Raw genomic sequence first — 25,494 nt, 5'->3', positions numbered from 1 at the left:
TTATTATTATTATTGTTATTATTATTATTATTATTATTATTATTATTATTGTTATTATTATTATTATTATTATCCGTCTACAGAGGGAAACATACCGTCTTTGTTTTGTTTGTTTCTCAGTAAAGAATGATTTGACATTTTGAATTCATGGTTTTCATGTTTCAGATCTGTTTTTTCGGGTCACTGTTTTCTTTGAATTCGGTTTAATTGTAAAAGAGTCTGATTTTGAAACATTTGTCTGTGTTCCGGTGTTATGTAACGGGGAGGATGAGTCGCTCGCGCTGCTCCGTGATGCTGCAGGATGCAGAGCGGCTCCGCGATGCTGCAGAGGGCGACAGAAGCGCGAGACAGAGGCGCGTTCACTGCATCAGCTGGGAAAAAAGCATATAATATAACTGAATTCTTCACTAAGAACAGAGTTCCTGCACATTTTGTAAATATTTATGATGTTATCCATACATCAGTCACTTTATTGATTACCATATTTATTATTATTTTTCCACCACTGCTGTGCAGCAATGACACGGAAACAGAATAAAATACCAAACACCAAGTTAAGTTAAAAACTATTAGTTAAAAGTTAAAAACAGTGCAAGTTATATATAGAGTTATAAATATTTGAGTTATTTATAAATTAATTAATACTATTACATATTTTATTATTATCATTGAATATATATTAAAGTCATTTAAAAAACTATAAACATATATTTATTTATTTATATAGCCTAATAAAGTTATAATACTATTAAAGTATATTATTACCATTAGTAGTATTATTTATGAATCATAAAGTTATATGACTATTTAAGTTTTTTTAAAAAGGTGACAATAGGTATAAAAATTAGTTAAATAGGGAATAAATAAACCTTTCACCCTGTACTCTGTCGACAAACTAATAAACTTTAATATATATATATATATTAATATATATATAGGGAAATAATAAAACTTTGAGTACATGAGCCTATGAATTATTTGCTGCCAACAACCATGTAACCGTTGAAAACGGATTAAGTTTGTATTTACTTAAATGTAACAATACTTAGTGAATTAAATTCAACATGTATATATAATTTACTCATGTTTCCATATCATAATATATATAATAAATTAAATTAAAGGTTTTAGTGAATAACTCGGCCTGTAGGCGGCAGCAGAGCGCCGCCGGAGAGTCCCCTCTGCCGATGACCTGCAGAAGAAGAAGAAGAGGAGCACTTCCGCTGTCCACCGGATGTTTTGGACTCGTGGAGGGAGGACGCGAGAGCGTGAAGATGGAGAACACGTTTTACAAAAGTAACGTGATTTTCAGGTGTTTTTGTCTCCAAAGGTCACATGATCGGCACTAAGCTAACGTTAGCTTCAGGCTAATGAGAGAGACGCGCTGTTTCGAGTCTCCGAGTCTCTCAGGTCATTTGCCTCCGTCTCCGAGTCTCTCAGGTCATTTGCCTCCGTCTCCGAGTCTGACCGAGACATCTTCAATAACGTGTCGGATCACCGGGTCAGAGACATGGTGTTGTTATTGTCTCTGGACAGAGTCGAGTCATTAATAATGGCCTCTAAAACCGTTTTCCAGGCCTGGAAACGTTTTATAAAACTAAGTATACCCTGAAAGTTTTGGAGTTTTGTTTCACAAACCTGAATAATAATGTGTTTTTTTCAAGGACCGCAGGACATTTGGAAATCCGACGATCATGTATTTATTTTTCATGGAGGTTTCTGAAAATGATAAATGGTGTCGATTTTTCCTTCTTTTTTTCTTTTTAAAAAATCGCCAACGCGTTTTTTTCTGTAAAAATCGTAATTTTTCACAAATAAGAAAAATTAAATCAAAGAAAAACGGCTTTCTTTACTTTAAAATTGAAAAAAAAAGTCTAAAGAAATATATTTGCCATGTTTTTCTTTTTTTAAAAAAACTGTCAAAGTTTTATAAAGAACAAATATGTAAAATCGCCAACAATGTTTAAAGAGAAAAAAACGCAATTTGTTTTTAAATCGCCCAAAAACTTTTACAGACAAAAAAAGTTTTCTTTAAAAAAAAAAAAGAAAAAGAAACTCTTGATCTGATGAGGAGTGTCCACGAGTCCTGGAAAAGTCCTGGACATAAATCAGTTAAAATGAGAATGAACGCTGGGTTTTATTCTGCCGTCAGAGATCCATTTTTATGGTGAACCTGTCAGAGACTGATGTCCTCAGAGACTGATGTCCTCAGAGACTGATGTCCTCTGAGACTGATGTCCTCTGAGACTGATGTCCTCTGAGACGCCTCCGAGGACAGACGAGACTGAAGTCGAGTAAATGAGCACTGACGATGACTGTGTTTCCATAGTGACGGACAGAGACATCACGCTGATGATACAGCTCCGTGCCGCCAACGACACCATCTTCACCGGCAGGAGGAACTCTGCCATGAGGGGCTGGAGGTCAGTCCGGTTCCTCAGTCCGGTCTCTGATCCACGTCTCTGATCCACGTCTCTGATCCACGTCTCTGGTCCATGTCTCTGATGTGAGCTGTGTGTCTCCTGCAGGGCCATCAGGAGGGAGATGGGCTTCCAGGGGTCCATGCTGTCCGCACGCCAGCTGAAGAAGAAGTGGGACAACCTGAAGGACAAGTACAAGGTCAGAGCGTCTTCCAGAAGATTTTAGGACATTTTTAAATTTCACAACGTTTATAAGATTTTTAGGAAATTTAGAAGATTTCAGGACATGTCTAGGTTTTGACGAGGTTTTTAGGATTCTAGGATGTTTCTAGGATTTTAGGAGGATTCTCGACGCTTTGGACATTTCTAAAATTTCAGGACCTTTCTTAGATTTTAGCTTGTTTCTAGGACTTTCGGATGTTTCCGGAATTTTAGGACATTTCTTAAATTTCAGGATGTTTATAGGATTTCAGGAGGTTTCTCAGATTGTAGGACATTTCCAGGATTTTCGACACAGAGAACAGAATAAGAAATATGCGTTTTTTTTGTCTCACTAAAGCCCAAACTTGGACAGTTAATGTTTGAGAATTCTCTTTTAGGATTTCTAAAATCTGGATCTTTCTCTGAATTCTGACTTCTTTTTCCTGTGCAGGTGCTGAAGAACCCTCCACTGGGCATGGAGACCACGACCCAGCCCGCCTCCTGGCGCTGGTTCCACCTGATGGACGAGGCGTTGAGCGGCCGGCTGGCCGGGACCGCCCCCATTGTCCAGCTGTCCCCGCTGGACGAGGACGAGGAGTGCGGCGTCCTGCCCCCGCTCACTCCTCCTTCTCTGTTGTCTGGACTGGCCGAAGGGGATCCGGGAGCTCTGGGGGGCGACGGGATGCTCGGGGAGGTCCTGCAGCTCAGCGGTATCGACGTGTGCGCCAACGTCGAGGCGGCGAGCAAAACCGGATCACCTGCTGAGGTCGCCGCCGCCAGAAGAGACGGAGGTCACGAGGGGAGCGGCGAGCGCGAGCCCGCTGTGATGAAGAGTCAGCCTGCGATTAACGACAGCCAGACCGCCGTCCTGCCGCCCGACCGCACCGCCGACACCCACAAGATGTCCTCCTCCTGCGGACACGCGGCCGGGGAGGACGGCGAGGTGGACGAGGAGCTGGCGGAGCTGCAGAGGGAGTGGCAGAGTCTGGAGAGGGAGCAGGCCAAATTTGACAGAGAGCTGATCGCTTTGGAGAGAGACCGAGAGCTGCTGGACAGAGACATGGACACTCTGGAGAGGGACAGAGCGGCTCTGGAGAGACACAGAGAGGCTGTGGAAAGAGACAGAGCCTCAGTGGAGAGAGACAGAGCAGCCGTGGACAGAGACCGAGTGGTTCTGGACAGAGACCGAGTGGTTCTGGACAGAGACCGGGCGTTCTTGGACAGAGACCGGGCGTTCTTGGACAGAGACCGGGTGTTCTTGGACAGAGACCGGGTGTCCTTAGAGAGAGCTCGAGAGGACTTGGAGAAAGAGCGGGCGCTGCTGAGGACACAGAGGGACACTGTGGACGGACGTCAAGCCGAGATGACAACAGAGAAGGAGGTCGTGCTCCAGACCAGGTTCTTCCAGAGCCGGATGGCTGCAGATCTGGAGACCAGACAGAGACTGGTGTCTTTGTTCCAGAGGCTGGTGGAGAAGCTGTGAGCGGAGGACACAGTACGAAGACGTCATGGACAGATCTGAACCTCTGACAGCTGATTGTCCTCATGTCTCAATAAAGACTGTGTCCGTCTAATACGGCTCTGGCATTTATCAGATTTTAGGACATTTTTAGGATTTTAAAATTTTAAAAATTTTTAGATGTTAATTGGACTTTAGGACAGACATGTCTAGGATTTTAGGATATTTTTAGGATTTTAGGACATTATTAGGATTTTTTTGATTTTTTAGGACTTAAGGACAGACATTTATAAGATTTAAGGACATTTTGATGATTTTACGACTTTTTAGAATTTTAGGGTATTTCTAAGATTTTAAAATGTTTGTAGGATTTTTACATATTTATCTCAGATTTTAGGAATTTTTTTTAGAATTTCAGGGTATTTGTAGGATTCATGGATGTTTTGGGGGATTTGGGGGTTTTTGTACGACTTCAGGACAGACATTTCTAGAATTTTGAAACATTTCTAGGATTCAGTCAGATCAGTGTCTCAGCTGTGTCCTCTGTCGGGGGTGTGGGGGATCCTCCTCTGACTCTTTTTTTGATCAACAAGCTCTATTTTGATGCTGTTTTATGTCTCTGACACCTTATGGAGACTAAAAGGACAAAAACTATTCACAGAGTCCAGAGTCCATATTTTTTTATTGTATATTAGAAAATGTTTGGGGGCCACCAGGGGACCTATCAGGGGCCAGATTTGGCCCGTGGGCCGTAAGTTGAGTATCACTGTCCTAGAGAAAAACTCAGTTGGCAGTTTAACACAAGAACAATAAAAGTGCAGATAAATACAGAAAATAGGAGAATAAATAAGTTTATAAATACCAAACAAAAACAACAATAAAATAAGTTAATCGTTTTATTATTTTATAAAATAATTTTGCTGAATAATATTCTGCCTGAAACGTTGAATATTCATACAGTTTTAAAAATGAAAATCTCGTGTTTAATATTTTACTGCATTGTTTTTGTCCGCGGCTAACCCCGCCCTCGCCAGATGTCGGTCACGTGACGGCGGGCAGACCCGGGCGCAGTTACCGAGCGCTCCCTCCGCTCAGAGCAGTGAACGGGCTGCGGGCTCGCTCCGGTAACGGTAACGGCTCTGTTACAGCTGCAGTCACCCCGGTGACGATGGCACGGGACACCGAAAGGCAGCGGAGGTCACAATCAGCCACGAGTAACGGAAACCGGGGTGGTGTTTTGGCGGGAAGCCCGGCTCCGTGTGTGTTTGTTGTGTAGGTTAGCCGCCTGAAGCTAGCTAGCAGCCCGCTCCTGTTGACGGTTTACCGGGACTCAGCCCCGCGAGGACACCGCCGCCCGGTCACACTGACGGTGGATCTGCGCCGGGACGGCCTGGCGGGATGGACGGAGGAGCGCCGCTGGGCGGCAAACGGAGCCGGTAAACCTCCGGGAGGCGCTAACGGATGTGGTTAGTTAGTTAGCATCAGGCCCGAGCAGCACACTTCCTCCCTTGTTTCCTTGTTTCCTCGTTTCCTTCCCTCCTCCTCCTCATGATCACCATGGAGTCAGCCCTGAACCCGCTGCCACAGTTCACCGAAAACTCCTATAAAAGTGAGTAAACCTGCGGGATTTACTCTGTGTGTGTGTGTGTGTGTGTGTGTGTGTGTGTGTGTGTGTGTGTGTGAAGTCAGCACCTGCACAGGTGAGCTAACGGTTGACCTTTGACCTCCTCCTACAGTGACCGAGGAGGACGTGAAGAGGCTGATCGAGTTCAGGGCCTCCAACGAGGCTCTGTTCACCGGGAAGAGGAACTCTGCCAAGATAGCCTGGAGGTAAGAACCCGAGGGCCAAATCTGGCCCCTGATAGGGCCCCTGATGGTGGCCCCCAAACATTTTCTAATGTTCAGTAAGAATGAAGTGATGACTCTGTAAATAGTTTTTGTCCATTTAGTCTCCATAAGGTGTCAGAGACATGAAACTGCATCAACATAGAGCTTGTTGATCAAAAAACGAGGCAGAGGAGGATCCCCCACACCCCCGACAGAGGACACAGCTGAGACACTGATGTCCTAAAAATCTTTAAAAACATGCTAAAATCCTGAAAACATCCAAAAATCTGTTAAACGTTTTAAAATCTATAAAATGTGCTAAGATCTAAGAAACGTGGTAGAGGGATCCCAAAAAAAAAAGCCGATAAAACAAAATGAGCACAGAGAATTCAGACCGACTCCAAAGACGTGCAAAATGACCTCAAAGAGGCGCAAATCAGCCCCAAAGAGACACAGAACGACATTAAAGAGATGCACCACGATCTCAAAGAGATGCAGAGGACACAACGCCCAAGAGACAAAAACAACCCCCAAAGTCTCGCAGAAAGACCCACAAAAAGACAACAGGTAGCCCGTGTATCAATGCAATGTGTTTTGTTTAGTTTATATCTGATATTTTTGTATGAGAAGGGCTCGAAAACATTTTTATCACGGACCCTTGAAAACTTTCAAACAAAAGCTGAGATTTGGTCCGTGGAAATGTTTGGGGACCCTGATATTCCTGCACAGAGCAAACCTCAGGACAGGATACCACAGATGTATAGACTGATCACCTTCATACATGAATGAGCGAGATGATTGGTCCAAAAATCAGGCTCAAATCTCACAAAAAATGACATGAAAAGGTCCGAAAAGCTTTCATCTGCTGCGTCTGATACCCGGAGGCGTCCTGGACTTCACAGTGTGGTATCAGTACTGCAGTAGTTTGGTTTTTTACTTTTTATTTTCCATTTTCACAAAAAGGAACATATCCTGACATAAGACAGTAAATGACATTATAATAATAATGATGTAAGGGGTAAAATATAATAAATAATTTAATAATAAGAAGAATAATTTCGGGGGGGGTCAGAAAAACGTTTTTACACGAGGACAGACGTTCTCCTCCGAGCAGAGTCAGTCAGACCTTTTCTGTTGGTGAGACACTCAGATGTTTCCGCCTTTGAGCAGAAACGTCCGTCTTCATTTGTAGACTTTGGTGTCGTCGTGTTTGAGTCTCTGTGTCGGTGGTTTCACATCCTTCAGTTTCAGTGGTAGTTTTACTGCAGTAACGGAGCTGAATACTTCATCACGGTCTGTTGGTGAGGGTTTTTTCCGTCAGCTGACGCTCCGTTTGTCCCTCAGCACCATCCTGAAGGGCCTCGGTCTGGAGGGGAAGCTGACCGCCGACCAGATCGCCAAAAAATGGGACAACCTGCGGACAAAATACAAGGTAACGTGACGAGTTAGTCCCAGGAGGCGTTTACCTGAAGCAGCAGGTCAGAGAGGCGTCTTCTCTCCCACCGCCTCGATCAGACATCCTTCGGAAATAATGAATAAATAACTGAATTGTTTGTGTTTTATGAACTGTTTTTCTGAAAAATGTCCAGATTTCGGACGAGAACATGCAGCTTAAGAGAAATGGTTCTGATGTGCTGTTATTACCACACTGTCACCATAAAGAGTTAAATACAAATACAACAGGGTGCCCAAAGCCATGAAAAACCTGGAAAAGTCTTGGAATTCCACAATCACATTTTCCAGGCCTGGAAAAGTCATGGAACCAGTAAACATCATTGAAGGTTTTGGAACAATCATGGAAATTCGTTGTGTGTAATAAGTTGAATTAAATTAATGTTACATAACAGTGAATCCACTTATTAATTTAGGGAAAGGGCATGCAACTTTAAATGGCTGTATAATTATTTAACAGCCGAAAACACGGCCTCCAAACCCGCCATGAATGGTCATTATTTTTATTTCTTTCATTTTCTTTCAAATTGATTTATTCACTTATTTCTTGTGATTTCTCTTGAAAACCTTTTTTTTAAAGGGTGCTTTTTTTCCTTTTCTTTTTGTTTTTGGCAGTTTTTAAAATTATTTGACTATTTTTATTTAAAACCTAAAAAACAAGGTGCTTTTTTCTTTATATATATATATATATATATATATATATATATGTATGTATGTGTATATATATATATATATGTGTGTGTGTGTATATATATATATATATATTTAGTCATTTGCTGTTTTTTTGGTAATTGTTGTAGTTGTTTTTTGTTTTTTTCTTTTGAGAGACATGCTTTCTTTAAAAAATACTCTAATTATGCTCTTTATCACAGCAAGACACTTAAATACATGAATAAATAAATCAGACGTTACTGTTGGATTTTCACATTTCTGATGGTCCTTGACCACATCAGGTGTGATGCTGATATTATGTTTGAATCTTTGAGGGGCTGGGCGGTAAAACAGTGTCGGCAGCTATAGGAGAAGTAGGCCGACTCAAAAGTTTTTAACTCCTGAGTAAAATGATTAACAGCACAGAAGTTTGACAGAAGCTGAAGTCAGAGTCCTGCAGTCAGGAGAGGTTGGCCTATTATCAGCACAATGTGCTTCAATTTACCTGAAGTTTGTTTCAGATGGAGCTTTTCATTTTTATATAATGCTGGAAAGTTTAATAAATAATAATAAATCATATGTTTATTACACTCAAACACACCATGGTCACATGACACTGCGTCAGTGAACTATGAGGACAAAAAACTAACCACAAAAAAAGAAAAAAATCGTTCATTAATCATAATCAAAGTAAAATGTTCAGTTAATGGTGATATTGATTTTAGGTGTGAGGCTCGGACCTTTGCTGGGAGGACATTTTAGTAACTGGACCTCTGTGAGTTTTAGTAGAATAGGTCCTCCAGCTGGTGATGCTGTTCTACAGTATATTTGTCATGTTCAATGTCTGACAGAAAATAAATATTTAAACCAAAATTAACCTGATGATATCTTCATATCTCACTGAGGAGTCAAAGGAACCTTTAAGCTCCACAGAAACACTGATTTGATGGATATCGTGATAAATATCGATATCGACTGATATGAAGAAAACATTGTGATAAGACTTTATTCCATATCGCCCAGCCCTACTTAGATGCTTGAGAAATGCCGGTTAAGTTGCAGAGGAATATACTGTGTCCTTGAGAATTTATGGAAAAGTTTTGAAATTTTGTCCATGACAATGTTTAGGAAGTCTGGTTCAAACAGACGCGACAGAACAAGTTTCTAAATGAAAGTATTAAAGTCGGACTGACCTCCAGTTCCACACTCACTGTGTTAAAATCTGACCATCTGATTAAATCTGGTGCACGCACCATCTCTCACCTTCCAGGACCTGAAGCAGCCCTACCAGGGTCAGGACAACCTCGGGGGGGTGGTGGAGTCGTGGCCCTGGTTCCACATCATGGACGAAGCCATGCACGGACGCCTCTACAACAGCAACCTGGTGCTGAGCCCGGAGAACGCCGCCAACGCCGCCCACCGCTGCAGCAGCCAGCCCAGCCAGAACCAGGAGAACACCGACATCCTGGAGTTCCTCATCAAAACCGAGATGGAGGACACAGTGGCGCAGGAGGCCGCGGACGAAGACGGGACGGTCCACGCGGAGGCTCCTCCTGCAGAGGGAGTCCCCATGGGCTGGAGGAGGATGAGCGAGTGCTCCTATAAAAGTGAGTCAGGGCTCAGCTCCATCAGAGAGGGTCCTTAGAAATCCAGCACAGCTCCAAAATTTAATCTGTCAAAAACTGGATCCTTCTCGTTCTTCAAAGCTGTTTTCTTAACCCTTTAGGGTCCGCTTCAGTCATATCGCTCTGCACGCAAAATGCACTTTTCAGAATCAGGCTCAAAAAAATACTATACATGAATATGATTTCCTACTTTCATTGAGTTAGTTTGTTAACCGACATCAGTCCTAATCATAAATATCAAATATTATACATTTTCAGAATTTTAAATCAATAAATTCTGTTTTTTTGTCATGATGCCACCATGTTTTTAGATGAAAATACACAAAAAAATGAATTATTTTCAATATACTACATGTTAAGTACGTTACTTGTTTGATTATCATCATGTGAATGATTAGCAGCTGATTTTATACACTAGTCAAAAAATATAAAATCTTATTAATTTTCAGAATTTTAACCCTTTCAATTCCATGTTTTTGTTATAATACCACTATGTTTTCAGATCATAAAAAAAGAATCAGGTGGAAAAAAGTCAAAATGACAAATTCAGAGTCAAAAGCCCAGAATGACACCCAGAAATAATACAAGTCCTGTTTTTCTGCTCTGATGGCTGTGGGATCAAAAATGTCAGTTTGAATGGGTTTCAATGGAGCATTTTTGGACCTGAACAGTCTGAATGTAACTATTTAGTTTCCACAGTGTATTTTAGACTTATTGTAGGAGCTGAGCTGCAAATTCACTGATTACACTCAAATACACAATCTGGACTACATTTAGGACACATGCATCAACACACACACAGTTATCACAACAGGAAGAAGAAAAGAGACTAAAATGAGACAAACAGTCACTAAAGGGTTAATGACAAACAGTCCCTGAAGGTAACCTTCCTTTGTATCTGCACGTAATTAAAAACTGTTGTTCTTCTTTTCAGTGTCTGAACCAGAAACAGAAAGTATGATCAAACTTCGTGCTGCGAATGAAGCTCTCTTCACCGGCAGGAAACATTCAGCCAAACCGGCGTGGAGGTGAGTGACGATGGTTTCACGTTCACTTCCTGCGGTGAAGGATCCCCCGCACCCCCGATGGTCCTAGATAAGCCCCTAATGTCCTGAAATCCCAGAAACCCGCGGGCCGGCGGGTTTGGATAGCATGTTTTCTTGAAAAATATCAGCCCAAAAATCAGCAACATTTTGGAAGAAAACAAAAAGGCCATTATTTTTCCTTTAAAAATAGCCCAAACTTTTTAAGCAAGAAAAAACATTTTTACGGAAAGAAATTGCTATTTTCCCCACTTTTTTCTTCTAAAAGCTCTAAAAAAATGCCAAAAAAAGAAAGGAAGAAAGAGTGCATTATTTTTAAAAATGTTGCCAAAAATGTTTTAAAGAAAAAATAACCCCCTAAAACCTTTCTCTTCTTTAAAACACTCAGAAAATCACCCAACAAATTCTTTAAAATTTGAAAAAAAAGTCAAGGAAAAAAATTCACCCAAATAGTTTTTAAAGAAAAAGAAATCACTTTTTTTTCTTTGAAAATGTGCAGTTAAAAAAAGCAACAAGGAGAAAGTCAGAGTTTTGGTGAAAGTGTGGATGAACCTGGTGTTTTTTTGGATGACAAAAAATAAATAAACAGAAACTTCTATTTGTTTAGAAGAAAAAGTTTAAAGGAAGTTTTTTCATTTTTTGGAAAGTAGACGTACGATTTATCGGCATTGTAGACGAACACGATTAAAAATGTGTTTTAGGAATGAATTTCCTCTCTGTGTGTCGTCACTAAATGTCATTTCGTCCTCTCGCTCGGCGTCTCCGTGAGGCTCAGACTTCAGGACGGTCTCATTGCGTCAGATTCAGTCTGAGTGTCGTGTCTTTCAGAGCCATCCTGTACGAGCTCGGGCTGCAGGGGAAACTGACCACAGATCAGCTGGCAAAGAAGTGGGACAATCTGAAGAGGAGATACAAGGTCAGTCCAAACACCGCCGACTCCTCAGGCCACCGATCCGCGACTCGCAGGGACGTCTGTGTTCAGGTGACGCTTTACGAGCCGATTACCAACAGATTCATTCTGCACTGCAGCGCTCGAGAGAAATTTCTGTTTTTACAGCATCTGGTTGCGATAAATGGTGTCATATTTGTGATTTTTATTTTGGCGGGCCCGTAGGTTTAGAAGGCGTTTTCTTTAAATATCACCAAAAAATTAAAGTAAACAAAGAAAAAAATCAATCTGCAAACATTTTTCAAGGAAAAGAAAACTTTTTTACAGAAAAAAAAATTAAAGGAAAAAAAGCACCCAAAGTTTAAACACAAAAAAAATCACACTAAAAAAAGTAAGAAAAAAAACATTGCCAAAAAAATACCCCCCCCCCATCATTTTTAATCACAAAAAATAGATGAAAAAGATGAAAAAATAAAAACAAAAAGAAAAGTTTTAATAATCACCTAAAATTATTTAAAGAAAAAAAATTGCCAGAAACTTTAAAATAATTTAAAACATTTTAATGAGCAGCATCTGGGCGCTGGTTCGATGGAAGGACGTTTACCACAGATCCTCGTTGTTTTGATGCAAAGCCGGTTTAAAGTCGGCGAAGTTACCTTCAAGAATCATAACAGATTTAACATAAATAGACTTAGACTTAGACACGTTTATTTATCCCACTTGTGGGAAATCAACTTGTCACAGCAGCCGTGTCTACAGAAAAAAAAAATATAAAAATATCAATATATACAAAATATAAAATATAAAATATACAAGAGTGCAAAAATAGGCATGTATCAAAGAAGAAGAAAAAATGTACAGGTTTTAAATACAAAAGTCAAAGATATACCAGAAAAAAAAAATCAAAGATATACAGATTAAACAAGATGCAGGTAAGAATGTGGGAGAATGAGGGAGCGCTGTTGTTGTATTGTAATAAATAGTAATAAGGATAATTAGGCAAAAAAGTGACAAAAGTGACATAGTCTTTAAAATGAATTTCCTGTTCACAGTTTCATCAGCTTGGCTGCCAGTTTCTGATTCTCTGATTTTTTTGCACGCGACGGAGCTGCTCGTGGCGTTCATCGAGCTGAATCGAGCGAGTTTAGAGCGTTTGAGTTTCAGAAACAGGAAGAGCGTCGTCTCTCCCGTCGTCACGGCACAGATGTGCCATCACTTTTTAGATAACTGACGTCATTGTGTCAGAGCGCGTAAATCCAGACAGTTGTGGCGGAGCAGAGACGTCCCTGGGAGATGTGGACAGCAGGACTCGGTGGAGTCGACAGGTCGATAAGGTCCCTCTGTGGACGATCTGTAGAACTTCCTGTCTCCACCAGGAGCTGAAGTTTCCGGCTCGAGGTGTGGAGACCAACCCCAGCTCCTGGCCCTGGTTCTACCGCATGAACGACGCCATGGAGGGGCGCTTCGCCGGGGCGGCGCCCATCCTCACGCCTATCGTGGAGGACGAAGACGAGGACTGTGAGCCGCTGTCGCCGACGCCCAAGAAACGAGCCCGTCGCAGCCGAGGGGGGATGGCGGAGTTCCTGACGGAGTCGGAGATGGACCTGCTGGTGGATAATGAAGACAAGAACGGCTCGGCGGCTCTGGGAGAGCTGCACCGCATGGCAGAGTTCACGTACAAACGTAAGAAACACCACTAGAAACATGTCGACGCACTGTTGCATCGTGGGCAATGTGAGCGGCAGCTTTGATGACGAAGCAGAATGTAGGCGGGTTTCCATCACGGCTTTGTGCAAAACTCAAGCGATATTTTCCAAATTTAGATAAAGCAAAATGTGGAGATGACCGTGTTTCCACTGAGTGATAACTCCAGTAACCATGGCGATGGATGTCCAAAACATCAGCAGCCTTCTGTCTATCGCAGCCGCTCAGTAAAGCCGATGTAATGTCTAATGATCTCTTTGTTTTTATTTTTATTTTAGAGTGAAGAAGATCTCGGTCTCTTCCTCCGTCCTCACGTACAGTCATGTTCTGTACAATGTCATGTGACTTTGTTTTTCTTCTTCGGGTTTGATGACTGTTGGTTCTGTAAAGTCGCATCACCGCCACCTGGTGTTACACATCATGTGAGCCAAAAAAGCAAAAAAAGCGTTTCCACTGCACTTTTGTGAAATATGGCTTTTCCGAATTGCCTGAAATACCACCTCATGCCAGCTAAAAACTGCGGTAAACTGTTTTTTTTAACTGACGCGTCACCTTTGTTGTATTTTGCATTTGCAGCTTCACTTTGTGCAGTTCGAGGGTTAATGGAAAAAGTGGGCTGGTGACACTCGACCTGCTCCGCCTGGGGGCCACTTCTGCTAAATGACAGGAGGCCTGGGGCCAGTCACAGCGGCCCCCGACATCTTTCTAGGGTTTTATGACATTTCATTGAGGACTTTGAGTATTTTTGACTTTCATTTCAGTGACAGAAGAAGACACGAGGCGACTCATCGAGCTGCGAGCTGCTAACGAGTCTCTGTTCACGGGGAGGAGGAACACGGCGAAGCCCGCCTGGAGGTAAATCACAAATCTGGACTCGTTAGAGGATCTGTAGAGTCTGCTGTGCTTTTTACAGAAGAAATGACCAGTGAGTTTTAAATCCTTAAGTACAAAATATAAAATAAAATCTTCACTTTATTTAATAAAACCTGCGGATTGGATTACTTACTCGTTAAGTCGAGTCACCACGATTGGACAAAATAAAACGGTCCTACTGGTGAGGGAAGAGTTAAATGATGTCAGGATTCAAAACAACCAGCATCTGAAAATAAACCCAGCATCTTGAATAATGTTGTTTTTGGTGATTGATGGTTTGTTGACAGAGGGATAGTGAAGGAGATGGGTCTGACGGGGAAGATAACACCTGACCAGGTCGCCAAGAAGTGGGACAACCTGAAGACCAAATTCAAGGTGACGCCTCCATCTGTCTCACCTGTGCAGCCAGCAGTTGCAGTTTGTGCACTGCAGCATCTTTTCTGGCACAAATTAGGATTAGATTTGCAACAGTTACACTATGGTTGCATTTACACTGCAGGTCTTAATCCACTGTGCTTACACTCACTCAACACCTGACACAACCTGCATGCACACACGCCCAAAACGCAGGTCAACACCTTCACGCAGGTCAACACCTACACGCAGCTAAACACCTACATGTTCAACACCGACACCGACACGCAGCTAAACACCGACACGCAGCTAAACACCTACACGCAGCTAAACACCTACACGCAGGTCAACACCTTCACGCAGATAACACCTACATGCAGGTCAGCACCTACAGTCAGCTAAACACCTACACGTACACGCAGGTCAACACCTACACGCAGCTCAACACCGACACGCAGATAACACCTACCCCGTCTGTAACCCCGCCTTTAACCCCGTCTGTAACCCCCCTCTGCCACCGCTCCACAGAGATTTCATAATACCTCTATCCCTGTGTGTGTGTGTGTGTGTGTGTGTGTGTGTGTGTGTGTGTGCAGGACCTGAAGTTTCCTCCTCGGGGGATGGAGGGTCAGACTAACCCCGCCTCCTGGCCCTGGTTTCAGCTGATGAGCGACGCTCTGGAGGGAAGGCTGGCGGGAAAAGCTCCCAGAGTGACGCCCGTCTGGAGCAGCGAGGAGGACGGAGGTGGTGGAGGTGGTGGAGGTGGCGGTGTTGGCGGCGGCAGTAGTGGCGGCAGTGGCGGGGTCTTTGGCTCATCTCCGCCCGCCGACAGAGACTGTTTGATGGCGGAGAGGAGCAGCGTGTCGGAGCTGGAGAGCATGGTGGGGGGGGACACCGCCGAGGCTGATGGGAACGTGACGTACATCGACGCCAGTGGAGAGGAGTGTTCGACGCCGTCAGACCTCTCGTATAAAAGTAAGACGAGCTCTTCATCTGCAGAAATGCTTCTGATGCATCAGCCGCCGCTCGTTTAGCACATTTAGCTCTAATCTAGTGGAGCTGACAGACGACCGGAGACTTCTGCATCATCACCAACATATACATGAAGTCTGACCGCCTCCCTTCCTCTGTCGTTATTGATCACTTCTCTGTCTCTGTCGTTATTGATCACTTCTCTGTCTCTGTAGTTATTGATCACTTCTCTGTCTCTGTCCTTATTGATCACTTCTCTGTCTCTGTCGTTATTGATCACTTCTCTGTCTCTGTCGTTATTGATCACTTCTCTGTCTCTGTCCTTATTGATCACTTTTCTGTCTCTGTAGTTATTGATCTCTTTTCTGTCTCTGTAGTTATTGATCACTATTCTGTCTCTGTTTATTGATCACTTCTCTGTCTCTATTAATTGATCACCTCTCTGTCTCTGTATTTATTGATTACTTCTCTGTCTCTGTATTTATTGATTACTTCTCTGTCTCTGTAATTATTGATTACTTCTCTGTCTCTGCAGTTATTGGTCACTTTTCTGTCTCTGTAGTTATTGATCACTTTTCTGTCTCTGTAGTTATTGATCACTTCTCTGTCTCTGTCGTTATTGATCACTTCTCTGTCTCTGTAGTTATTGATCACTTCTCTGTCTCTGTCGTTATTGATCACTTCTCTGTCTCTGTAGTTATTGATCACTTCTCTGTCTCTGTCCTTATTGATCACTTTTCTGTCTCTGTAGTTATTGATCACTTTTCTGTCTCTGTACTTGTGTTTCTGCTGCAGTGACAGATCAGGACACCAGGAGGATGATCAAACTCAGAGCTGCTAACGAGGCGTTGTTCACCGGGAGGAGAAATGCTGCCAAAGCTGCCTGGAAGTAAGAAACTTTTTTAAAAAAATAATAAATAAATGAATAAATATTAAAACTGCTGCTGAATATTAAGTATTACTATGTATAGTGTAGTGTAGTATAGTATGTCAAAAAAACGGCCTAAAAAGTAGACCTTTCCGACGTCGTAAACCTAATAGTACAGTATAGTATAGTATAGTACTGTATAGTATAGTACAGTATAGTATAGTATAGTATAGTACAGTATAGTATAGTATAGTATAGTATAGTATAGTATAGTATAGTATAGTACTGTATAGTATAGTATAGTACAGTATAGTATAGTATAGTACAGTGTAAAATGGTGTGTCGAAAAATTGGTAGAAAAAGTCGACTTTTCCAACATTGAAAATCTTCATAGTATTTAAAATTATAAAAATAGACCAAACCCCTCAAAATTATTAAAAAATAGAAAAACACACCCAAAAAATTCTAAAACGTAGAACATAACACCAAAACTCAAAATGATAAAAAAGGAAAAATACACCCCAAAAAAAAGATCATTTCAAAAATAAAACAGACATCACAAAAACTCTAAATTATATTTTGAAAAAATAGAGAAAAAACACCCTAAAAAACTAAGAATCTCATAACTCAAAATTATACTTAAAAATAGAAAAAGAAACGCCCCCAAAAAAATTCACATTTCACATTTTATTAATAAAAATAGAAAACACCCCAGATTTAAAAAGAAATATATATAAAAACAAGACCATAACATACCAAAACTCAAATTATTAAAAATGGAGAAAACCAAAACTCCAAAAAAACTCAAAATATAAAATATAACAAATAAAAAAAGCCCCACCCCTCACCCCCCACCAAAAAAGGAAAGAGGAAAATCACACCCCAGAACTCAAAATAATAAAAAACCATAACACCAAAAACTAAAATTATTAAAAAATGGAAAAAGACATCCAAAGAAATCCCCAAATGTTAGCAAAATAGCTGGCAAATAATTTTCTGTCAACTGGCTGATTGATTAATCAACTAATCATCACAGCTGTACTTGTATAAAATGTTTATTTAATTTATAACAACAAAAAACATCATCTATAAACTCTTTTTTTTGTTTTTTTATGTTAAAAAACTGAATTTTTAAATTAACAAAATTAATCTGGTAAATGTCGAGTAAAAAGTACAACATTCCCCTCTGATGTAGTAAAAGTAAAGTAAAAGTATAAAGTAGCATGAAAAGAACAAAGTCTAGTAAAGTGGAGTGCAGTAGTTGAGTAAAAGTACTCAGTTACTTTCCAGCAGTGTGTGTGTGTGTGTGTGTGTGTGTGTGTGTGTGTGTGTGTGTGTGTGTGTGTGTGTGTGTGTGTGTGTGTGTGTGTGTAGATGTTAAAGTGTGACCTGCTGGTGTCCCTCAGGGCGATCCTGAAGGAGCTCGGCCTGCAGGGGAGAGTCTCCACCTACCAGATGGCCAAGAAGTGGGACAACCTGAAGAGGAGGTACAAGGTCTGTCTGCTCCTGCTGACCTCCTCTCCCTCCTCCTCCTCTCTCTCTCTCTCTCTCTCTCTCTCTCTTTCCTCCCCTCTCTCTTTCTCTCTCTCTCCTCCTCACCTCTCTCCCTCTCCTCCTCTCTCTCTCTCTCTCTCTCTCTCTCTCTCTCTCTCTCTCTTTCGCCTCCTCTCTCTCTCTCTCTCCTCCTCTCTCACCTCCTCTCTCTCTCTCCTCCTCCTCCCCTCTCTCTCTCTCTCTCTCTCTCTCTCTCTCTCTCCCTCCTCCTCCTCTCTCTCTCTCTCCTTCTCCTCTCTAACCTCCTCTCTCTCTCTCCTCCTCTCCTTCTCTCCTCCTCTCTCCCCCTCTCTCTCTCTCTCTCCTCCTCCTCCTCCTCCTCCTCCTCCTTTCTCACCTCCTCTCTCTTCCTCCTCCTCCTCCCCCTCCTCCTCTCCCCTCCTCCTCTCTCTCCTCCTCTCTCCCCCTCTCTCTCTCCTCCTCCTCCTCTCTCCTCTCCTCTCCCTCCTCTCTCCTCTCCTCCTCCTCTCCTCTCTCTCCTCTCTCTCCTCTCTCCTCTCTCTCCTCTCTCCTCCTCCTCTCTCTCCTCTCTCTCTCTCTCTCCTCCCTCCTCCTCCTCTCTCCCTCTCCTCCTCCTCTCCTCCCTCCTCTTACTCTCCTCCCTCCTCTCTCACCTCCTCTCTCTCTCTGCTCCTCTTTCAGGACCTGAAGTATCCTCCTGTGGGGATGGAGAGCGTGACGGACAGCACCTCCTCCTGGCCGTGGTTCCACCTGATGAACGAGGCGATGGAGGGCCGCCTGGCGAACAGCGCCCCCCTCCTCACCCCCGTCACCCAGGACGATGACCCCGACCCCGCCCCCAGACACAGATCCCGGCCCGTCCCTCCTCCGCCGCCTCCTCCTCCTCCTCTTCCTCCTCCTCCTCCCCCCTCCTCCTCATCGGACTACGGACAGGAGCCGTTTGGTGACGGCGGGGAGCAGGCGCAGCGCGGCTCGGAGGTGTGCGAGGGGCCGCTGGGAGGACTGGAGAGGGAGTGGGAGCTGGTGGAGCGGGAGCGGGCGGCGCTGGAGCGGGAGAGGGAGCTGGTGGAGCGGGACAGGGCGACGGTGGAGCGGGAGCGGGCGGCGGTGCAGGCGGAGCGGCTGTGGCTGGAGCGGGAGCGGGCGGCGGTGGAGCGGGACAGAGCCATGGTGGAGCAGGAGCGCGCCTCGCTGGGCCGTGAGAGGGAGGTGCTGGACCAGAGGGCGCTCATGCTCAACTCCGTAGGACACTCGGGACACCTCAACGCCCTCATGTAGAGCCGCCGGGGGACGGACAGCGTCCCCCGAGGAGACAGCCTGGACACCTCACCGAGGGGCCGCAGAGGAGGCGCGGACCCGGCGCCTCGGCCGCTGCGGAGAGCCACGATTGGACGGTGGGTCCTCCACTCGGAGCCGGTCCTGCAGGAGGACGCCACACGGAGACGAAGGACACTTTGACGGGAGAGCTGCACAGTTAATGCAAACGTCAGTCCTCGATGTGTAAAGGACGAGCGGGACGTTTAATCCTGACAGACAGATCTGAGGGTTTTAAAGAGACAACAACAATCTGGATTCATCGGCGGAGGATGTTTTCCTCTGATTGTTGGCACCGTTTGCTCGAATTTGCAGCTTTATTGTCAAAATGTAAGAATTTTCCGTCTCTAAAATGGCCCTGATCTTCTGTGATATGAGTCAGATCCCTGGAGGTTTCTTTATTTTCTTATTGCATACAGGTTTTTTAGAAAATGGATATTTTCGTTTTTGTTTTGGCCTCGTCCACACTAAGAGTCTAAGGTCACTAAAAGGTCTATTTTTGTCCAAACGTGTTGTTTTGTATCGGTGTTGACGTGTCAAACCCACATGGAGGAATTGTCGATGCGCACGAGAGGAAATCACCGGAAACAGACGGATGGCGGCCGCCTGTGTTTGTGTTTGTGTTTGTGTTTGTTGTTTTTGCAAAATGACACCACTTATTCGTGACATTTATTTATTGTCACAGCCGTCAAAACAGAAATTTTTGTTGGAGTTTCAAATTTCCGGCGGTCCTTAAACACATCATGTGGGATGCTGAATTTCTGTTTGAACAGTTTGAATCTTTTATGTTTTAAAAAAATACAGCGCAAGAAAAAAAGCCTGGATGGATGAGAAGTTTAGAGATGTTGTCCCTGACGTGTGGACGGTGGATTTGACCCGCAGAGACGTTTGTGGCTGGTGAGGCAGAAGAGTTTAACTGTGCAGCTCTTCCTGTGTGAGGTCTAACACACCAGTGTTCCCAGTAGACCAGCGCAGCAGGCAGAGCGACCCGAGCCGGAGACCGCTCTGGACCCTCTGTGATGAAGACGAAGAAGATGAAGATGATGAAGACGAAGAAGATGATAATGATGAAGATGAAGATGATAAGGATGAAGGTGTGGAGTCGTCGGGACTCCGGATTAAAAAACAAACTGTAACGTGCTTCAGGTGTTTCCACTGACAGGATTTATTTTGGCGGTCCACCAAACAGTTTCCCCAATTTTGTATTTATTTACTGAATAACTTTTTTATGTATGATTTTTATTTAAAGTTCCATTTTTTTTTTTCTTTTTTTTAAAAATGATTTTTATTTAAAGTTCTGTGTTTTTTTTTGTTTGTTTTTCTTTTTTCTTTTTTTTTAGTGATTTTTATTTAAAGCTCCGGGTTTTTTGTGTTTGTTTTTTGCTTCTTTTTTTTTTCCTCTCATGGTCAGTGAAGTCACCGAGCGAAGCGTCACGTGAACAAATAAAATAACGGCTGCAGGTGTTTAACATCTCGTCCCGCTGCTGTCAGTGTTTCTTCTGTTTCAACGTGAGTTTCACGTTTTGTTTTCTCACTCTTTGTTTGTTTTTTCTTTGTTTGTTTGTTTGTTTGTACAACACGACGTCAGAAAGCTTCGTCGTGTATCTGTCTGTTGATGTAATGCTGAATTATTTTATATTTATTTCAAATGTTCACAGAAATCAAAGATCAGGAGCAGAACAGCACGTTTATCCTTTATTCACGCCTTTCAGGACGTTTGGTCCTTTAACCAATCAGAGCAGAGCTGCATGACATCATGAAGCGCAGCTCATAACAACAACGCAAATCAGCACAACATCATATCTCAAAAAAATGCTGAGAAATTCATTCAGATATATTCAGACACGGGGCGGTGGCGCTCTGAGGCGTGACGCTCTGAGGCGTGGCGCTCTGAGGCGTGGCGCTCTGAGGCGTGACGCTCTGAGGCGTGGCGCTCTGAGGCGTGGCGCTCCGAGGCGTGGCGCTCCGATCCGTGACGCTCCGAGGCGTGGCGCTCCGAGGCGTGGCGCTCCGAGGCGTGGCGCTCTGAGGCGTGATGCTCTGAGACGCCCTGAGACGTGACGCCTTCACGGACTGATGAAGCGAGCGGGACGCCTTAAAGAGACTCCGAGCTGCACATTAAACCATCCCTGAGAGCGCAGCACGCGTGTCGTGTTCTCCACACGAACGGCAGCGTGTTGGTTGTATTTCGTCGTGCCGCTGCTGATCCTGCAGACGGCTCCTTTAACCCTTTGAAACCTGGAACAACATGGATTCTCTGATGCTGCGTTCAGACGCCTTAAACAGTTTTAAGCTCTGACAGATGAGCAAACAGGTCTGACCTCTTTCAGAAAAATAGTCTAGAAATGTACAAGAAAAGCAACAAAAAACAATAACTCAAAATTAGTAAAAACGAAAAACCACCAAGTTAAAAAAATACATTTAAAGAGAATTTTAAAAAATTATATGTATATATGTTTTTAAAGGGGAAATGTCCAGAAAACTAGCTTTATATATATGTATTTAAAATGATTTACATTCACATGTATAGCAGTGTTTTTTTTTCTTTTTTTAAATTAAATTAAATTAGCTTTTTCCTTTTCTGTTTTTGCTCTTTTCAGGTAATGTTTTGGACGTTCTTGTCACTTTTGACCTCATTTGTGATGTTTTTGCTCAGGTTTCAAAGGGTTAAAACTAAAGTCCTGTTTTTTAAAGACTGCTGATGAAACCTTCATGTTGTACCTTCAATAACAACAATAGTCTGATGAAATTTTGGAGGTCAAAGGTCACTGTGACCTTGTCTGTCTCGTTAACACGACATGAAGTCACCTCGAGAGATTTTCGTCAGATTTCGACTTCAGCATCTCGAGACGAATCTCATCCACGCCTGACGCCTCGCCGGTGAGGGGCTCCGTGACCTCAGCGACCTTTGTGACCTCAGCGACCTCCGTGCCCTCAGCGACCTCCGTGACCTCAGCGACCTCCGTGCCCTCAGCGACCTCCGTGACCTCAGCGATCTCCGTGCCCTCAGCGATCTCCGTGACCTCAGCGACCTCCGTGACCTCAGCGACCTCCGTGACCTTTGTGACCTCAGCGATCTCCGTGCCCTCAGCGACCTCCGTGACCTCAGCGACCTCCGTGACCTCAGCGACCTCCGTGACCTCAGCGATCTCCGTGACCTCAGCGACCTCCGTGACCTTTGTGACCTCAGCGACCTCCGTGCCCTAAGCGACCTCCGTGACCTTTTTGACCTCAGCGACCTCCGTGACCTCAGCGATCTCCGTGCCCTCAGCGACCTCCGTGACCTTTGTGACCTCAGCGACCTCCGTGCCCTCAGCGACCTCCGTGACCTTTTTTAACCTAAGCGATCTCCGTGACCTTTGTGACCTCAGCGACCTCCGTGACCTTTGTGACCTCAGCGACCTCCGTGACCTTTGTGACCTCTGCGGGGGAGTCTTCAGAGTGACGTGGCGTCCTGATGCGCTGAGGTACGTCCAGCCGTCGGTGAACACACGTCACCGCTCAGATACGTCAGGTGACACAGATCGTTAACCCTTTGAGAGCTGGAGTGACGTCTCTTTTTTGCGCTGCTGTCAGACGGTTTTTACGAGTATTTAACCCTTTGACCTCCGAGCTCAAGTTTGGTTTGATTTCTTTCAGAAACGTCACAAAAGGACGATGAGCAGCTTGTTAAGAAATGTTCCACAAATGGCAAGAAATTTGTAGATTTAGATTTTTACTTTTTTTTTTAAGCTGAGGAAAAAGTGTCTCGGGAGAAAAGGATAAAGCAGTGGAATTTTATTAATAATTATTAATGAAGTGTATTTGTAATTACCATAACGATAAATTCTAAATTACAGAAGATTTTTGTTTGTTTGAAGCGAGGGAAAAGTATTGACACTTTCTTTATTGCATTATATCTGTTACCATAATGATTTATTCTAAGTTATCTTACATAAAATTATTACACTTTTTAAACATTTTTTCAGGTTGTTTCCTTCTGTTTTTTGCCTTTCATTATATTTTCCCATTTTTGTGCTTATTTCCAGGTTTTAATTATCTTGTCATTTAAAAAAAAAACAAAAATGTCTTTTCATGTGTAAGTCTTGAGTTATGAAAAAAAAACAATGAGCAACTTGGTGAGAAATTAGTTGATTTAGAAAATTATTTTATTATTATTTTAAGACAACGAGCAACTTGGTGAAAAAATGTTCCTGAATTTGCAAGAACTTCGTAGATTTAGAAAATTCTTTTTCAAAAGCTCGGCAAAATGCACAGGGAAAAAAGCTTAAGAAAAACTTTGTAATGATCATAATTTTAAATTAGGTTGCAAATTATATTTTGAAGCACTTTTTCCTCGTCATTTCTTTACTTTATTTTTAGTTTTTATGTTACTTCTTTTACATGTGTGCATTTTTTTGTTTAGTTTTTTTAGGTAATTTTTTATTGTTTTGGCTCATTTCTTTTTTACGTATTTTTGGCAGAAAAAGCCAGTTTGCTCCGGTTTTAACCCTTTAACAGGAATTATGTCTGCACAATTGAGATTTTTTTTGCGATCTTTGCTACGACGCGTTTAAGTATTTTGATTATACTGTGATTCTATCCAATTCTTTTATATTTATTTTGTTTGTTTGTTTTTATTAAGTAACTTGTATTTAAAGATTTTTTATTTTATAACACCACAATTCTGTTTTTTTTCACACAGATTTTTAAAAAATTAATTCATTTTTATTTGCATCTATGTATTTTTGTTAATTTATTTTTTACGATGCATTACACGAGAAAAAGTTGGGGTTTTTTTCAATACATTGATGCATTTTTTTTAGCGTTAAAACTAAATCGAACTTCCGGTCTATAAACAGAGACATTTGCCTGATGACGTCATCAGCAGGTGAGCGCGGTGGACTCCGCCCCCCGGCTGCAGCTGATTGGCTGTCAGCATGGTGACCGGGCTGCAGGAGGCGGAACAGGATCGACCGGGGTGTCTCCGGTAACTCCGGGACCTGAACGGCTCCAGGGACCCAGAGCGAGCGGCGGGACGTCAGGAGACATCAGAGGGACATCAGGGGACATCAGGGGACATCAGGGGACATGCTCACCGTCAGAGTGGGTCAGTGATTTGATCTGATTTTGTATTTTTTTATACTCGTGATGTTCACTCACCTGCTCAGGTGCGTGAGGAAGGACAGGAAGTAGATTTATTCCGGATGTAAAGAATCAGCCGCAGTTTTTATTGTTTTACTCGTAAAAGTATTTTTGCAGCAGAGAAATGATTCTTAACCGATTTGGATAATAAGATATAATTAGTTATTAATTATTAGTTAATAAGTTATTAAGAAAAGTTAAACATGTTCTGATCCAAACTGCACATCTTCTCTCGCTCATGAGGTTTTTTATTTATTTAACTTTAGAGATACATAGATTTTTTTACTTTATGATATTTGATGGAAAATTATTAAACTTCTCAAGTAGATTTATTGTAGATTAAAGTATCAGCTGTAGTCTGACGCAGAATCAGAGAAATGCATCTCTGCACATCTTCTCTCTTTATTTATTAGTTATGTATTTACTTATTTGTAAAGATTCGTGGATTTTTACTTCTGAAGTTATTTATTTATGTATTTATTTAATTTTTATTTTCTCATATTTGATGTAAAATTCAGAAACTTAAACTTCCATATGGAGCTTTTTTTTCCTCACTTGTGTTACAAGCAGAGCTGAAACAATCAATCGCCCGATGGAGAATGAACCCTTTGTAACGTATTCTAAAAAAATTTTTTTGGACATTTTGCCTCGTTTTTGATAATTTTTCAATAATTGCTCAGGTTTGAAAGTGTTAAATCACTCGTGAAAGGCGTCTTAACGCAGAAAACGAACCGGCTGGAAACGGCTTTTAAAGGTTTAACCAGCAACAAAATCTGATAATCAAGAAACGGTTTGAGTCGATTTTTAAAATATTGTCTGTTGATTTGCTGCTTTTATGTGAAAGTAATTTTTTTGTTTTCTTGTTGTTTCAGTTTTTGATATAAAATGACGAAACTTCTAAATTGGGTTGTGTTGCAGCTACAGCTGAAACGGTCAATAATCACCGATTTAACTGGCAAAATCATTTCATAATCCAACGATTATTTGGGTCGTTTTTTAAATATTTTCTGGTTCTTAAATGTGGCGATCTGCTGCTGAAAATGTATTCAAACATGTAATTCAATATTTTGGACTGTTGTTCAAAGCGAGTGACGTTAACGTGTCATCGGTGAAATAATGACAGAAATGATCGATCAGCACACGATTCAAAACTAATAAAGATTCAAAACTACAAACGCAAAACGAACAAATACAAAAACTACA

General features: G+C 42.5%; 4 protein-coding genes across 8 annotated transcripts in view; 3 read left to right on the top strand and 1 right to left on the bottom strand.

Moving 5' to 3' along the window:
* Positions 1–1,216: 1,216 nt before the first annotated feature.
* Positions 1,217–4,195, top strand: LOC121938866 (uncharacterized). 3 transcript variants are annotated; one of them, XM_042482020.2, is made up of 4 exons: positions 1,217–1,296; positions 2,330–2,423; positions 2,529–2,619; positions 3,073–4,195. In XM_042482020.2, exons 1-4 carry the CDS (start codon positions 1,275–1,277, stop codon positions 4,102–4,104), a joined length of 1,239 nt encoding a protein of 412 aa, XP_042337954.2. In that variant the 5' UTR covers positions 1,217–1,274; the 3' UTR covers positions 4,105–4,195. The 3 variants fall into 3 exon arrangements, with proteins under 3 accessions (XP_042337954.2, XP_087935660.1, XP_087935659.1); XM_088079534.1 differs by having other exon boundaries at positions 1,294–1,410; positions 1,441–2,423; XM_088079533.1 differs by lacking the exon at positions 1,217–1,296 and having other exon boundaries at positions 1,304–2,423.
* An 850-nt stretch (positions 4,196–5,045) lies between these two features.
* Positions 5,046–20,636, top strand: LOC121940073 (uncharacterized). Its single transcript, XM_088079532.1, has 13 exons — positions 5,046–5,689; positions 5,817–5,910; positions 7,252–7,339; positions 9,281–9,617; positions 10,570–10,663; positions 11,507–11,594; positions 12,944–13,250; positions 14,033–14,126; positions 14,432–14,519; positions 15,095–15,473; positions 16,266–16,359; positions 17,745–17,832; positions 18,535–20,636. Exons 1-13 carry the CDS (start codon positions 5,629–5,631, stop codon positions 19,129–19,131), a joined length of 2,409 nt encoding a protein of 802 aa, XP_087935658.1. The 5' UTR covers positions 5,046–5,628; the 3' UTR covers positions 19,132–20,636.
* An 863-nt stretch (positions 20,637–21,499) lies between these two features.
* Positions 21,500–24,088, bottom strand: LOC148189065 (uncharacterized). Its single transcript, XM_088079452.1, has 3 exons — positions 24,019–24,088; positions 22,525–22,667; positions 21,500–22,370 (listed from the first exon to the last, which is right to left on the bottom strand). Exons 1-3 carry the CDS (start codon positions 24,086–24,088, stop codon positions 21,972–21,974), a joined length of 612 nt encoding a protein of 203 aa, XP_087935578.1. The 3' UTR covers positions 21,500–21,971.
* Positions 24,089–24,107: 19 nt separating this feature from the next.
* LOC121938974 (protein FAM3C-like) overlaps positions 24,108–25,494 on the top strand; it is a 10,226-nt gene continuing 8,839 nt past the window's right edge. The window contains exon 1 of one of the 3 annotated variants that reach the window (XM_088079528.1): positions 24,108–24,256. In XM_088079528.1, the coding sequence (XP_087935654.1) occupies positions 24,238–24,256 (19 nt within the window). In that variant the 5' untranslated portion in view covers positions 24,108–24,237. The remainder of the gene's footprint in view (positions 24,257–25,494) is intronic. The other 2 variants (XM_088079531.1, XM_088079530.1) reach the window with 2 other exon arrangements.

The sequence above is a fragment of the Plectropomus leopardus genome, chromosome 7 (genome assembly GCF_026936395.1).
Source record: "Plectropomus leopardus strain MGB_pleo_1.0 chromosome 7, ASM2693639v1, whole genome shotgun sequence".
NCBI classification, from domain to species: domain Eukaryota; kingdom Metazoa; phylum Chordata; class Actinopteri; order Perciformes; family Serranidae; genus Plectropomus; species Plectropomus leopardus.
The sequence above is the reverse complement of the archived record's forward strand: the minus strand, read 5'-3'. Positions and strand labels throughout refer to the sequence as shown.

Bases quoted from the DNA above. Each gene is read 5' to 3' on its own strand.
- LOC121938866 (XM_088079534.1), top strand. From the start codon at position 2,299: ATGAGCACTGACGATGACTGTGTTTCCATAGTGACGGACAGAGACATC. The intron at 2,424-2,528 runs GTCAGTCCGGTT...TGTCTCCTGCAG, and splicing joins TCTGCCATGAGGGGCTGGAG to GGCCATCAGGAGGGAGATGG. The intron at 2,620-3,072 runs GTCAGAGCGTCT...TTTCCTGTGCAG, and splicing joins ACCTGAAGGACAAGTACAAG to GTGCTGAAGAACCCTCCACT.
- LOC121940073 (XM_088079532.1), top strand. From the start codon at position 5,629: ATGATCACCATGGAGTCAGCCCTGAACCCGCTGCCACAGTTCACCGAA. The intron at 5,690-5,816 runs GTGAGTAAACCT...CTCCTCCTACAG, and splicing joins CACCGAAAACTCCTATAAAA to TGACCGAGGAGGACGTGAAG. The intron at 16,360-17,744 runs GTAAGAAACTTT...GGTGTCCCTCAG, and splicing joins GCTGCCAAAGCTGCCTGGAA to GGCGATCCTGAAGGAGCTCG.
- LOC148189065 (XM_088079452.1), bottom strand. From the start codon at position 24,088: ATGCTGACAGCCAATCAGCTGCAGCCGGGGGGCGGAGTCCACCGCGCT. The intron at 22,668-24,018 runs GCAAATGTCTCT...GACGTATCTGAG, and splicing joins CCTGCTGATGACGTCATCAG to CGGTGACGTGTGTTCACCGA. The intron at 22,371-22,524 runs GTCACGGAGATC...GAGGTCGCTTAG, and splicing joins AGGTCGCTGAGGTCACAAAG to GGCACGGAGGTCGCTGAGGT.